This window comes from Dromaius novaehollandiae, chromosome Z (genome assembly GCF_036370855.1).
Source record: "Dromaius novaehollandiae isolate bDroNov1 chromosome Z, bDroNov1.hap1, whole genome shotgun sequence".
Taxonomy (NCBI): Eukaryota; Metazoa; Chordata; class Aves; order Casuariiformes; family Dromaiidae; genus Dromaius; species Dromaius novaehollandiae.
This window is the reverse complement of record NC_088132.1, coordinates 72603739-72615622: the sequence shown is the minus strand read 5'-3', so window position 1 is coordinate 72615622 and position 11884 is coordinate 72603739. Positions and strand designations below refer to the sequence as shown.

The window sequence follows — 11884 nt, the reverse complement described above, 5'->3', positions numbered from 1 at the left end:
CTGGTTTTCAGTAGATGCAAAAAAAATCAGAGCAAAGCAAGTCCCTGTCCCTTCCCAGTTAGCCACCAGTGGAGGTTTGAGGAATGTCCCTTCGGGGGGCACCAGTAAAGAAGTCCAGAGGAGGCCCACCAACCTGGTGCCAAGGGCCACTGTGGCTGCATTTTTTCACAGCCCCAGTAGGAAACAAATCACAACACACAGTCTCATCAGCCTTGCAAAGACATCCAGAGACCCCCCTGCCCACCGCCCCACGGAGCCTAGCATGGTGCGGTGGCCGGCTCCTCCCCGCAGGGCAGGGCAGCAACATCTCCCAACTGTGCCCAGGCTTTTCTGCCCAAAGGAGCCTGACTCACCCGCAAGCACCTGACACCAAAACAGCAGAGCAAACCAACCTGGCGAAGCAAACCGCCGGGCTTCCCACCCCGGAGCGCTTGCCACTAGCTGCGGGCGCCCGCAATGCCGACAAACGCAGGGCCGTCACGGCCAGGCTGCGGGCGCTGGGGCGAAAACCCGCCCGGCCCCGGCCGCCAGCTCACAGCCTCGCACCCGAGACAGGGCGCGCGACAAGCATTTCCTTAAATAAATTGCTAGACAACAGACAACAAGCCCCCTCCCATTCCCTGCAGGATGTTTTTCTTTTTTTAAGTCAACCGAAAAGCAGCGTCTCACATGCTGCTGACTATTTTTAGCACGTACAGCTGAAAGGGACTGATTTGCCTACTGTGACGCCAGAGGCTCGAGGGCATGATGTGCATCTGGAGGGACCCGAGGCTGCTGGACAGGAAAGGCTCGGGGATATGACGTGACGTCTGTCCGTCTGGCAGGGCTTTCCATGGTGTAGGTGACTGTCTGAGGGCTTTACTGTCGGTGAGCAATATTCCTGACAGCCAGTACAGCTGAAAACAAGGGGCTGTGATGCATCATTGTACGGTCTGGGCGATGCTGAAGAAAGCAGGTGCAGGCAGGCTGTGGCCCTTCGCACGCACAGCCTCTTTGCAGTGCAAAGCTGACCAGACCAGACTCCTCCAAAAGCACCGGAGCAAACTTCACGAATCCCTTCAGCAGCAGAAAAGATCCCATAAAATAAAGTGCAGTAACCCCAAATAATTAGTTGTATTTGTGTCATTTGATCTTAACAGCCATCGGCTGTCCTGAGCGGATCTTGCCTTACGTGCTGAGGAAAGCTGCCGTCACATGGGTGTCACCAGCAGGTCCCTCTCGAGGACACTGCATGGTCGAGGAGGGCTTTGGCGTTGCTCCCTGCGCGTGTGAAGGGATGGAGGGAGCACTACTCGTCTCTGCTCCTCCAGCTCTCCTGCGCCGCTTTCCCGGGCCAAGGCACCCACCTCCAGGAGACAGCCCAGCTCCTAAGTCTTCAAAGAAAACGGTTCCCTTTAATGACACCGTGTCTAAGGCAGATGAACGGGCTGCAGAGGTCCCGTTTGGAGATGAACCTCCCCCTGGCTTCATGCAGGGAGCAGAGCAGGGTGCAGGTGCCCGGAGCTACCGCCACGACCGCCCGGGGAGCACTGGGCAGAGCTCTGCCACACTCATCGCAGCACTTCTGGGGCATTCCAGGTTTCGTCTGTGCTAGGGCGCTCTGCCCAGCTCGAGGTGCCCCGTTTGCACCTCCTGCCTCAGCTCTGAGCGCAGGATCAGACCCAAGACTGCGGCTGCCTTGTGCCCTGCAGCCTGTGGGAGGTCGGGGAGGGGACTTCTCCTCTCGCACCTACTTGTGCCCCGGCAAGGGAGGCGACCAAGCTGCGACAGAGGCGCTGAGCCGCGCGAACGCCGGGTCCCTGCCGCCCCAGCCGCAGCAGCCGAGGGGTGGGTGGCCCCGGGCTGCCCTCGGCACGGCTGCCGCAGGCCCCACGCACGGGGAGCCGTGGCGTGAGGCTGGAAAACAAAGCAAAGCCAGAGCAATTTCGGGTTGGCTTGTTTGCTCAGAGCCATCATATCAGACTGATTCAGCCTCACGCTGAGGTGAGGCCAGCCCATACGCGGCTGTAAACCGAAAGGCAGAAAGGTTCTGTTTTTATTATTGGTTCACTTCAGAAATACCTCGACTGCTGAAAAACATCCTTGGCGTCAGAGCTTGGCATGCTGTGTGATGGAAGGGCGAGCTTTATTTCAGCAGGGCACGGGTATTTGCACCAAGAAGGTTTTTTCTTATGATCATTTAAAGGGATTGAAAAAAAAAAGAAGAAAAATCCTCAGAAATCATTTCAATAATGACTAGCTTGGGAAATCTTTTAGCTGATTCAAGTGCTTTGAGGAACACACAGCTACACAGAGAATAGGAAGGCTTGGCTGGCTTTCCTGGTAACCGTGAAGCCTGAAGCAGGTGAAGAAGACATCTCGCAAAGGGCAGGCGATGACAGCGCTTCTTGAAAAGGAGAAATGACACAGCCTCCCCTGCCAGAAGCAGCAGGGATCAGCCTGCGGTAACGCAGCATTGCTCGCTGCCAGGGCAGCTGGGCACCGGCCAGAGGTGCTGCCAGAGCGCTTACGCTGCCTACTGCCTGGGAAGGAGGAGAAGCAGCACACTCCTGCACCGAGCTTGCAGGTTCTCAGCCCAGGGCAGAGAGAGGCCAGGGAGCCTGCGGTGGTGGCGCGGAGCACGGTTCACCCGCTCGTGGCCCCTGGCTATGCCCCGGGCACCAGGAAGCGGCATGTGGGGCCGGCGCCCGGGGACACGTGCTTCCCCTTGCCAGCAATCACACGCTCCCCGCGCGTCACTTCCCCGTTTGCATGCAAGCATCGCTGCCCGGCTGCAACACACCCTCTCCCCTTTCCTCCTGCTGAGCACGGATATTCCCTGCAGGGGCTCTCCTCCACATCACCCTCGTGCAAGGATGCAGACGGCGACATTTAGCATTTGGTCAAATTCAGCAATACGATAAATTTGAAATATAGAAGAGAAATTTTTATGAGTTCTATCAGTATCAGAGACACACGGGCCATTTTTGGGCTTAAGTCAGACTGAGAGATGCTAACAGGAAACAGAATAGCAGGAAAGACAGCAAAAATGACAAGTAACTGGGATTTTTTTGCATTGAATCACAAACTTGATCACAAATAATAAAGTAGGTATTGCCACTTCTCTTATTTAGATATCAGGAATAAAAGGAGCCACGTCCGAAACTGCAAACTTCTCCTGCCTTTAGTGCCACGTTCCCCATCTACAGAAGCTCCGAGGTCTTCAGAAAATGCCTGCTCTCTGAAATGCATCCGTGGTAGGAAGCACACAGTCCCTAAGACACTGGCTTACAAATGTGATTTTCTACTGCTTTTGGATGTCTTAGTGCATAAACAATGTCATATGCACTAATCCATTTATGGATTAAATCCATTACTTTATCTGTATTTTCATTTAGGCACCGTCTGGGGCAATTAAGATTTGAATTAAAGGCTTTCAAGACTGATCTTGTAAAAGCAACTCTTCTCTGACGCTTGAACTCTGTCCATCTCCCGCTCATGTCACGTGTTAGGAGAAAGCCAGAGAAGGATAGACAGGAGGACAGATATACGGAGGAGTCAGGGGAAAGAAGAGAGAGAAAGAGAGACCAGGCTGTCCCAGCACTCAGCGTAGCAGGGAAGAGGGGAAAGTAGAGGAGACCTTCATGACAAAAATGCCTTTTTTCCTCTTTGCCATGCAAGGAAGGTGTTACCACGCAGCCCACAGGAGATGCAGAACTCCTGCAGGGGAGACACGCTAGAGCCAAAAATTATCTGAGTCCCCTCTGCTCCGTGTCTCATTGCACCCGGCACAAGTGGGCTGCTGCTCTCCCGCAGCTTTGCCCTCCACCCTGACATCCCCTTCTCGTACCACTGGGTTTTCTTCTTATTGGGTATTTTACGCCTTGCACAATCTCTTCTATAAACCCCATGGGGCAGGATCAGATTCCACCCTGCGTCGGCTCCGAGGCACTGCCAAACGCCACACGCTCAATATCGCCTTTCATCGTAGCTGTTTGCAAAGGAGAGGGCACTGGGAAAAGGGAGCTCGGTGCAGATGGGGGATTGGGAGACTGCAGAGCTCCTCCTTTCCCCTTCCAGCCTGAGAGAGGGGCACGGCAGCGCGGGGAACACCGCAGGTGGCCTCCTCGCCTCGTGATCTGCCCCAATGCGGGGTGATTCATCCGAAGAGCTGGGACTTCTCCCTCCTCACGTGACATGTATTCACTCATGCCCTGGGTGCGCAGGACTGAAAGCAAATGGGCACAGCCTGCTGTCATGCCACCATCTCCAGCAGCATCCTTGCCGGAGAGGAGTGGGGGGAGATATCCTCCATGCTCCTTTGAGGAACCAGCCCAGGGACCAGATAGCCACAAGAGGCTAGTGCCCTCCGCGCCAACAACATGGGAAAGCCAAAGTCTTCCCCACCTAATAACAGCCCAACCACCCTTTTCTGGTGGCACATTGCACCTGAGGAACCTGTATGGTTCCCCTGCTCTGCAACCCACAAAACATCCCGATAAACCTGGTCTCCTGCCAGAAAGTGCTTAGGGCACGCTGGCAGCAGAGACTCCTGGTTTGAGGCAACTGGAGTGATTGGCTGCAAAGCCACTTTGCACATTTCTAAAGCAAGTGAAGGACCTTCCCATCTCACTCTTCTCCAGGTCTTATGGCCCATCAGCAGGTCTGCCATGGACTCATGCGCTGCTCTGCCCACCAGTGTGCACTGTCTGGAAAGCAACCTGGTCTTCGAGGTTCGGAAGTCACAGGGAGGAGAGATGTGGGCTAACGCCGTGCGCCCTGCGAGAAGGCACGCCAGCGAAGCAGCAGGACTACAAACAGCGTGAACCAGGCAGGAGTTCACAGTGTAGCTGCTGCAGTGAGCACAATGCAGGGCACCTCATGCAGGTTTGCAACGTGGATATAAACTCTTAACCCACAACAAGATCCCTCCCCGGGCTCAGCCTACCTGGTGGGGACCGGCTGGTGTGTCCGTACCCTCTCAGATAGCACTGGATTTTGAACATCTTGTCTTGTGTTTGGCAGTCCCCATGCTGCAGCAGCTCCCTGGGGGACGTCTGGACCATGCTTTCTGGGCCCAGCTCACCCTTCTCAGCAGTAGGCTTGCTTCGAGCTGCAATAGAGCACCAGTGAAGCCAGCTGCATGTGTTAGAAGGTGGATCACTTGACCCAAACTTCCCCAGTTAGGCTTGCAGTTCCTGCTAGGCTCCACCACAGCTCCTTCAGGTCCTCTCAGCTACCCGGGGTCCCCACGCAGACAGCTCCACGCAGCCCTGTCAGCACTCCCTGCCTACCATGGCTTGGAGTTTTTCCCTAGGGAAAGTTGAAGACAACGAGTATCAGGCTTGGGCTAGTCGTAGATGCAGAGTCCATGCAGATGCAACCCGCCCTCCTTAAAGCCGAGGAGCTGAGCAGGAAGCGCAGAGCATTTAATGCTGGCACGCTCCAGAGGCTGCCGCCGAGTGAAAACTCTGCGTTCACCTTTGCTATCTGCATTTTCCTTGGGTGTGGAAATACCAAGCACATCTTCCAAGATACCAGAGCGGGTCCTATACAACACCTTCTAAGACTTCTTAAATGCTTTAATCCTGTTTATGCTGAATGACAGCTCTAAGAGGGAGGTAGGTGCACTTGTACAACTTGAGTTGTGCTCAGATGCACATCTCGACTGCTTTAACACAATCTTTGACTGTGCTCTCTAAGACAGCCTCGTCTCTGTGATCCCAAGTCACGCTTCCAGTCCGCAACGGGACAGACTTTGGCGTAACAGAAATAAATATCTAGAGGAGTACTAAGGATACCATTTATTTTCAAAATCACTAAAAAAACCAAACAAAACAATTTATGGAGATACAGATTTACATAACAGAGACAGCAAATTTGAAAATGTACAATCTATTTCATGTTATTGCACTCACTTTTTATAATATACAAGGCATTTTAAACAGTTTTCATTAGAAGAAGTTTTATTTATATAAATAAAAGTGTAAATATACAATATCATACAAGAAGTGTATCAGCCTAATACACAAAACCTACCTAGAGTGGGATCCCAATTCCTCACATGATCTAGTCTACTCCTCCTCAATATTTCCATGTGTACATTTACATACCCTAAACACAGAAGCATGTACACATTCCTGTCTGGGAATGGCTCCTTCTGCCTTTGATAAGAATATTAATCACGGTTATTTTTAAGTGAGAGTTACTAGGAAACATGAATCACTCAACATTTTCTTAATACTTAGTTGCCCTCAAAGGAGTCTTTTTAGCAAGAAAATCATCCGATATGGCTCCCTTCCGGCCTGATACTGCTTCCAGGTGCAAAACGCCGCAGGACATGCTATTGGCCAGTATCACACTAGAGCCTGCTCTCCTACCCGGGACGTGCATCCTCCTGAGCTGCTCCAGGCCCGGGAGGCAGCAGATGTCAGCCCTGCCAGACCTGCTCCATCTAGGAGGAAATTCAGCCTCATTTGGAATGCCTTTGGGACCAGTCTGGGATCAAGCACGTAATTACAACCTTATTTCTTGTCTTCCTAGACGTAGCTGTGAGTCTCTGGAGAGTCACCTCCTAGGGCTTGGCCAAATCTCCTGCAAGGGCAGAATCACCTCAGGGCCAACGTGCCATCAGCAAACCTAAAAATACTCACAAACCTATCGAATACCGATGAACTAATGAAACTCCCTCTGCCATTTTAGTGTTACAGGCACTCAGAAAAGTAACAACATTTACTTTACCAGATGTGTAATGGCAGGTTCACTACATCCGTTTGATCTATCCATCCCATTCTTAATAAAGCAGAACCATCTCCTATAAATTCTGGGGCTTTTACAGGGAACCACCTCAACAGAGGCATCTGGAAATGCTACTGCATTCCTAAGCATCACTAAGGATGTTTCCTGTTCCTTCACAAAAAATAGTTATTTTCAGGGACAGAGACAATCAGGGCTAAAGTAATCTTTTTCTTGCTGTAAAGTTAGTAGAGAAGTGTGTCATTCTATCCATATTAACTATTAGACTTTAAACATTAAATCTATCTTTTAAATTATAGTCACTACTGAATCACACACAAAAATTCCCCCCTCTCTTTGCTGTTACTGATCCAACACATATCTACGTGCATGTAAAACAAAAGACTGAACAGTATCTGATTACTGAAAAATGAAAGCTTTCTAAATCACTCACAATGAACAGTACCTGCAAATAAGTGTCTGAAAATATTCACCACATTTCATTTTAAGACACCTCAAATTAATCTACAAAATGAAGATTTCACCTTTGAGTTCACACTGGCTTAGGAGTGAGGGAGCAATGTGCTCCCTGGGTTGGGACTTCATGAATTTTAAACCGTGGACTGGAAAGAAATGCCATTTCCTAAAACACAATTGTGATTTACCATATTGAAGTAGCAAAAAGTCAGTACTGCACTTGTACGTATTATACATATACAGGTATGTAGTCACTACGCTGCATTAAATTCCACATGCATTTTATGTATCTATTATACACACTGTCGGTCGCAATCGGATTTTGGTCGTTCCCGAACAAGGCCTCGCAGTTTGTTTGTCATTGCCAAATGTCTTCTCCTTGTTTTCCAACTGACGAGCACAGCTAAGCTCTTTTTCCCAGCACAGCCCGCAGGCGCAGCGCGGTCCCCTGCGCGGGGCACGGCCCCCTCCCGATGCCTGCCCCGGGGCAACCGACGGCGAGGGCCGGTCCTGACGGAGCGGCCCAGCTTTGGCGTCACGAGGCACCCATCTCCACCGCCCCTTCGCAGCGCTGAACCTGAAGTAGCTTCAGCAGCGACTCTGCAGGGCGAGAGCCCCGGACTGCGCCCAGCACTGCCCCTCCCGCAGCCCAGAGCTGCAGCTCGCCCTGGATCCCCATGCTGACGCGCGTCACCGACGAAGAATGAAATCTGTTGATTTACCAGCAAACGTGGCACAGCTTTCCTGCTCGCCTGGTCTCGGGTCGCCTCGCAGAACGGCGTTTTCTTCTGCACGTAGCAAGCTGCAGCCTACCAAAACTGGACCAAAGCGAGCGCCCCGCTACCCTGCAAGCAACTGCGACAAGCTGTGCTGAATAAATACCAACTGAACTAGAGCACGATCTCGGGGAAGGCTCAAGCGATCAGCCCAGACCTTTCTGCAGCAGCTGCCCAGCCTCCTGGCTCCCCGCGAACGTGGTCAGCACTGCAGGTCTGAGGCGGCTCCAGGCTGGGCGCCCTCAGCGCGGGGCTCCCCTCGGAGCTCCACAAACAGCCTGAGGGCTCGGGAGCAAGTTGTCCTCAGCTGATAAGGCTGGTGGCCTGCTTCCTCCTGCACCGCTTTCATGTTGTTTGGCCACCCCAGACGTCGGGGGAGAAATAGCGCAGGCTAATCTCGCTCATCCACGCTCTCTCCTCCTGACACAACCTGCTATAAACAACCCCCAGCAGAAGCGCCCGCTACTGATACCGACCGTGAGCGGCGGTGGGAAAATCCCAGCGAAGCCTGGGCGGCACCATGACCCCTGCGGTTCTGCTGTAGCTACAGTACGGCTTCTCCTCGTGAGCTGTGATCTAGGAAACCCTTTCCAATTTCACCACGCAGGACCCTCAGCACCAGCCCCGTGCCGCCGCTGCCGTTGGCGCCTTGCACGCAGCGCACACGTACTCACCCACTTTCGCACAGGCAAAAATAAATAGGGGACAGGAAAAGAAAAGAACGATGGAAAGCCACCACGAACATGGCCAGTTCAGATTTAATCTGTTAAAATCCGCACCCTTAGACCACTGTTTTCCAGCCTGAGTGTTTAAAGTTAGGCAGCCGTAAACCTCTTGTCGTCAAATAAAACTGGCCCGCCGGCTTTTGGATAAAATTAGCAATCGCTGAAGTCTGTGGGATCAGCAAGTGCTCAGCACCTGCAACTATCCCAATTTTAAAAATATATAGATTTTAAAGGTGCCTAATGTTAGAAGCCCAAATTTTTAAATTCAGACCCCATTTTTTTTCACTCCCACTTTAATCACAACTGCTATACTGCTGTACACCTTCTCGGTGGACAATCACCTAATATTTGGACATGATTTTCTTGCACACAGATTTCTACTGCATTAGTGCCAAGTACTTTCGGATACAAATCGCCACTAAGAACAGATTCAGTTGTGATGGATGCTGAGTTAGTTCATCAGTTTTAAGAGGATTTTTTAGCTTTGTGATAAAACACTCACGTTTTAGGCTTAAAAAGTTGTGCAAAATTATACTTCTCTTTTGTCACGCATTTTTAGCAAAACTGCACTTAGAAGAATAAAGTGAGATTGTTCCAGACATTCTCTTATTATAAGAAATAAAGACCAGACCCTAAACAAGTGCCCTGAAGTCAAATTAAGTGATATAGTACAGTCTGAATACCCACCCTTGTCAACAGGAGGGCAACCAACAAGTTATGCTCCCAACACTCTGCAGATACTAAAAATATCAGGGACAGGCACAGTGTTATTTATCGCAGTCAAAATACTTTAAACCGAGCCTGGGTAAATGTCTTGAAGTTCCATCCAAACTGCCACATAACACAAAAATCTCTGCAGCGTTCGGCTCCTGACGGCCTCGATAACGAGGCGAGATGGGACGAGGCACATCGTGTGCTCAGGGCTTCGCTGCAGCCGTTCGCACTCCTCGGGAGGGCATTAAGACACTTCTGTGTGGCGTGAGAAATGCAAAGACAGCTTCAAGAGGGTTTTAAAGGTTTTGTCTTAGCAGGTGTGGTTAGATGCAGCGCTTCCATCATACTGAAGTTCTGTGTTTCCTGATCAGCAACCGAACAGGACCCTCCGGTACAGATTTAATAATGTTCCAGGCATCGTAATGCATGAGGCCAAGTAATGATTTTCCACTAACAGCGAGAATTTCATCTCCAGTTTCGATTTTTCCAGCTTGCTCTGCAGCACCACCTAGGAGCAAAAAGGGAACAAAGTTAAAGTAAAAAAAAAAACAAAACAAAACACGAAAACGTGTTTTCCAGGATGACACATAGCAAATAAATGATTCTTTGAACGGTGGCAATTTCAATACAAGTCACTCATGCTCAGCACCAGCAACTTAGTCCATGCTGCATCTCACAGAAAAGGTTACTTTAACCGAGATAATGATAAGTCTTTGTTCTCAGACAAAAGTTCTGTTTCTGAAGGAAGATGCCTGAGAGCACAAAAGATGACTGATACACATATCTACATACACACACAAACATATATATGTGTGTAAGTGTATGTGCATATATATATATACACACCCACCCACAAACCCACGTTGCACACAACCTGCATAAACATTTCCTCAAACAGAATTTTATTGTCCTAAGTGGAAAGTAACACAGTGGACTGCAAAACCTGGCTACTAGAGAGGGACAAGCCAAGCATGGGTAGCAAACTTCAGACAGACACACAAACACCTCCTAAAGAGAGGCACACCCTAGGCTGCTGCTGAAGGTATGTTTCCTCTAATGGTAATTTAGCTGACAGCATCAGCAATCATGGAGAGAGAGAGAGAAAGAGAGAGAGAGAGAGAAAAAAAAAAGAGGAGTGTAACTAAGGACATGAATTAATGACCTCAAAAATTAAACATGCCCTTCACCCTCAGAATCGCTTTTTAAAGGGGAGACAACAAACACATGCACACAAAAACTGACAAACGGAGAACTCAGGAAATATTAGTCTGATTTTTTTTCCTGTTTAGGAGGAAACATGACACTGAAATCTGATCCTGTGAATATGCTGAGCACCAGTAGCTTCACTGAGAGGTTCAGCTTCCTTTAGAAGCCATGTATTTGTCACTACACCGCATCCCTGACTAAACAGAACTAAAATCACAGATTAGCTCCGGTATTGGTTTCCTTTCTATACTCAGCTCATACATGTTCAACACCTGCTGACCACGCAGCATCCAGGAGTGGCAGTTTTTCAATATGCACGCTACATATTCTTAGTGAGAGCTAACAGCTGTATCTAACAAGAAAATTAGCAAAGACAGAAGAAAAATGGGAAAAATAGTAATTGTGAAAAATGCAGGATGGCATTTTGAAACCATGTTCATTATCAGCATTATGCTTCTTACAAGACACAAGCTTCTCAAACTGGGACATAAGATATTGCTGCTGAAATTTAGTATCTACAACAGTGGACAACCTCAGGAACGAACTGTATCATATCTCATAAATCAGATTTCTCCATAAATGTTTACTAGCGCATGCAGTCCCTAGCCAGTCCCAAGAGTGTTTTTATAATGACCATTTTGGCTAATAAATAATAATAAATGGGGGAGACAACAAAATCCCCCCTCGCTTCTAAGTCCAAGAATTAAAACGTCTGTACAATGCACAGCGGGAAAAGTGGGATAACACCTATCGCGTATGCCTGTTCCCAGTACCTTTAAATATTCTTTTTACAAGCAAGGGCCTGTCTCCAGCAATTGAAGCTTTCCCACCATCGAGACTGAATCCCAAGCCAGCAGAGGTTTTCAATAATTCAACACAGATGACATTGTTCATATCCAGGTTTGGATCTGCAACAGAATACACACAGCATCTTGTTATGCAGTTAACAGCAAATTGCAAGTTGTGTTTTGTTGGGTTTTTTCCTTCCTGTGACAAAGCAATTCACAGTTTAGTTCGTGTTCAAACTCGAGCACATTGCCACTCAGTTTCTCCTAGAAGCGAACACACATTACTGCAGCTGTAAGGGGGAGACAGTGCAAAATGTAATCATGCACGGAGGCATTTCGATTTTACATGATCAGCAGAAACATGCCAAGGCATTTTTGTTGGCAACATTAAGGCTAAACTTACCAAAGACCATCAGCATCAACAAAAGGGCTTAAAAATTATAATAAGTGGAGAACATTTCATTTTCTTCAATTTGATACCACC

At 49.3% G+C, this 11884-nt stretch overlaps 1 protein-coding gene across 5 annotated transcripts in view; it reads right to left on the bottom strand.

The window, feature by feature from the left end:
• Positions 1-5768: 5768 nt before the first annotated feature.
• The window catches only part of LOC135325049 (PDZ domain-containing protein 2-like), a 210741-nt gene continuing 204625 nt past the window's right edge, over positions 5769-11884 (bottom strand). For all 5 annotated transcript variants that reach the window (XM_064502471.1, XM_064502473.1, XM_064502474.1 and 2 more), the window contains 2 exons: positions 11386-11520; positions 5769-9914 (listed from right to left, as the gene is read on the bottom strand). In XM_064502471.1, coding sequence (XP_064358541.1) covers positions 9748-9914; positions 11386-11520 — 302 coding nt within the window. In that variant the 3' untranslated portion in view covers positions 5769-9747. The remainder of the gene's footprint in view (positions 9915-11385; positions 11521-11884) is intronic.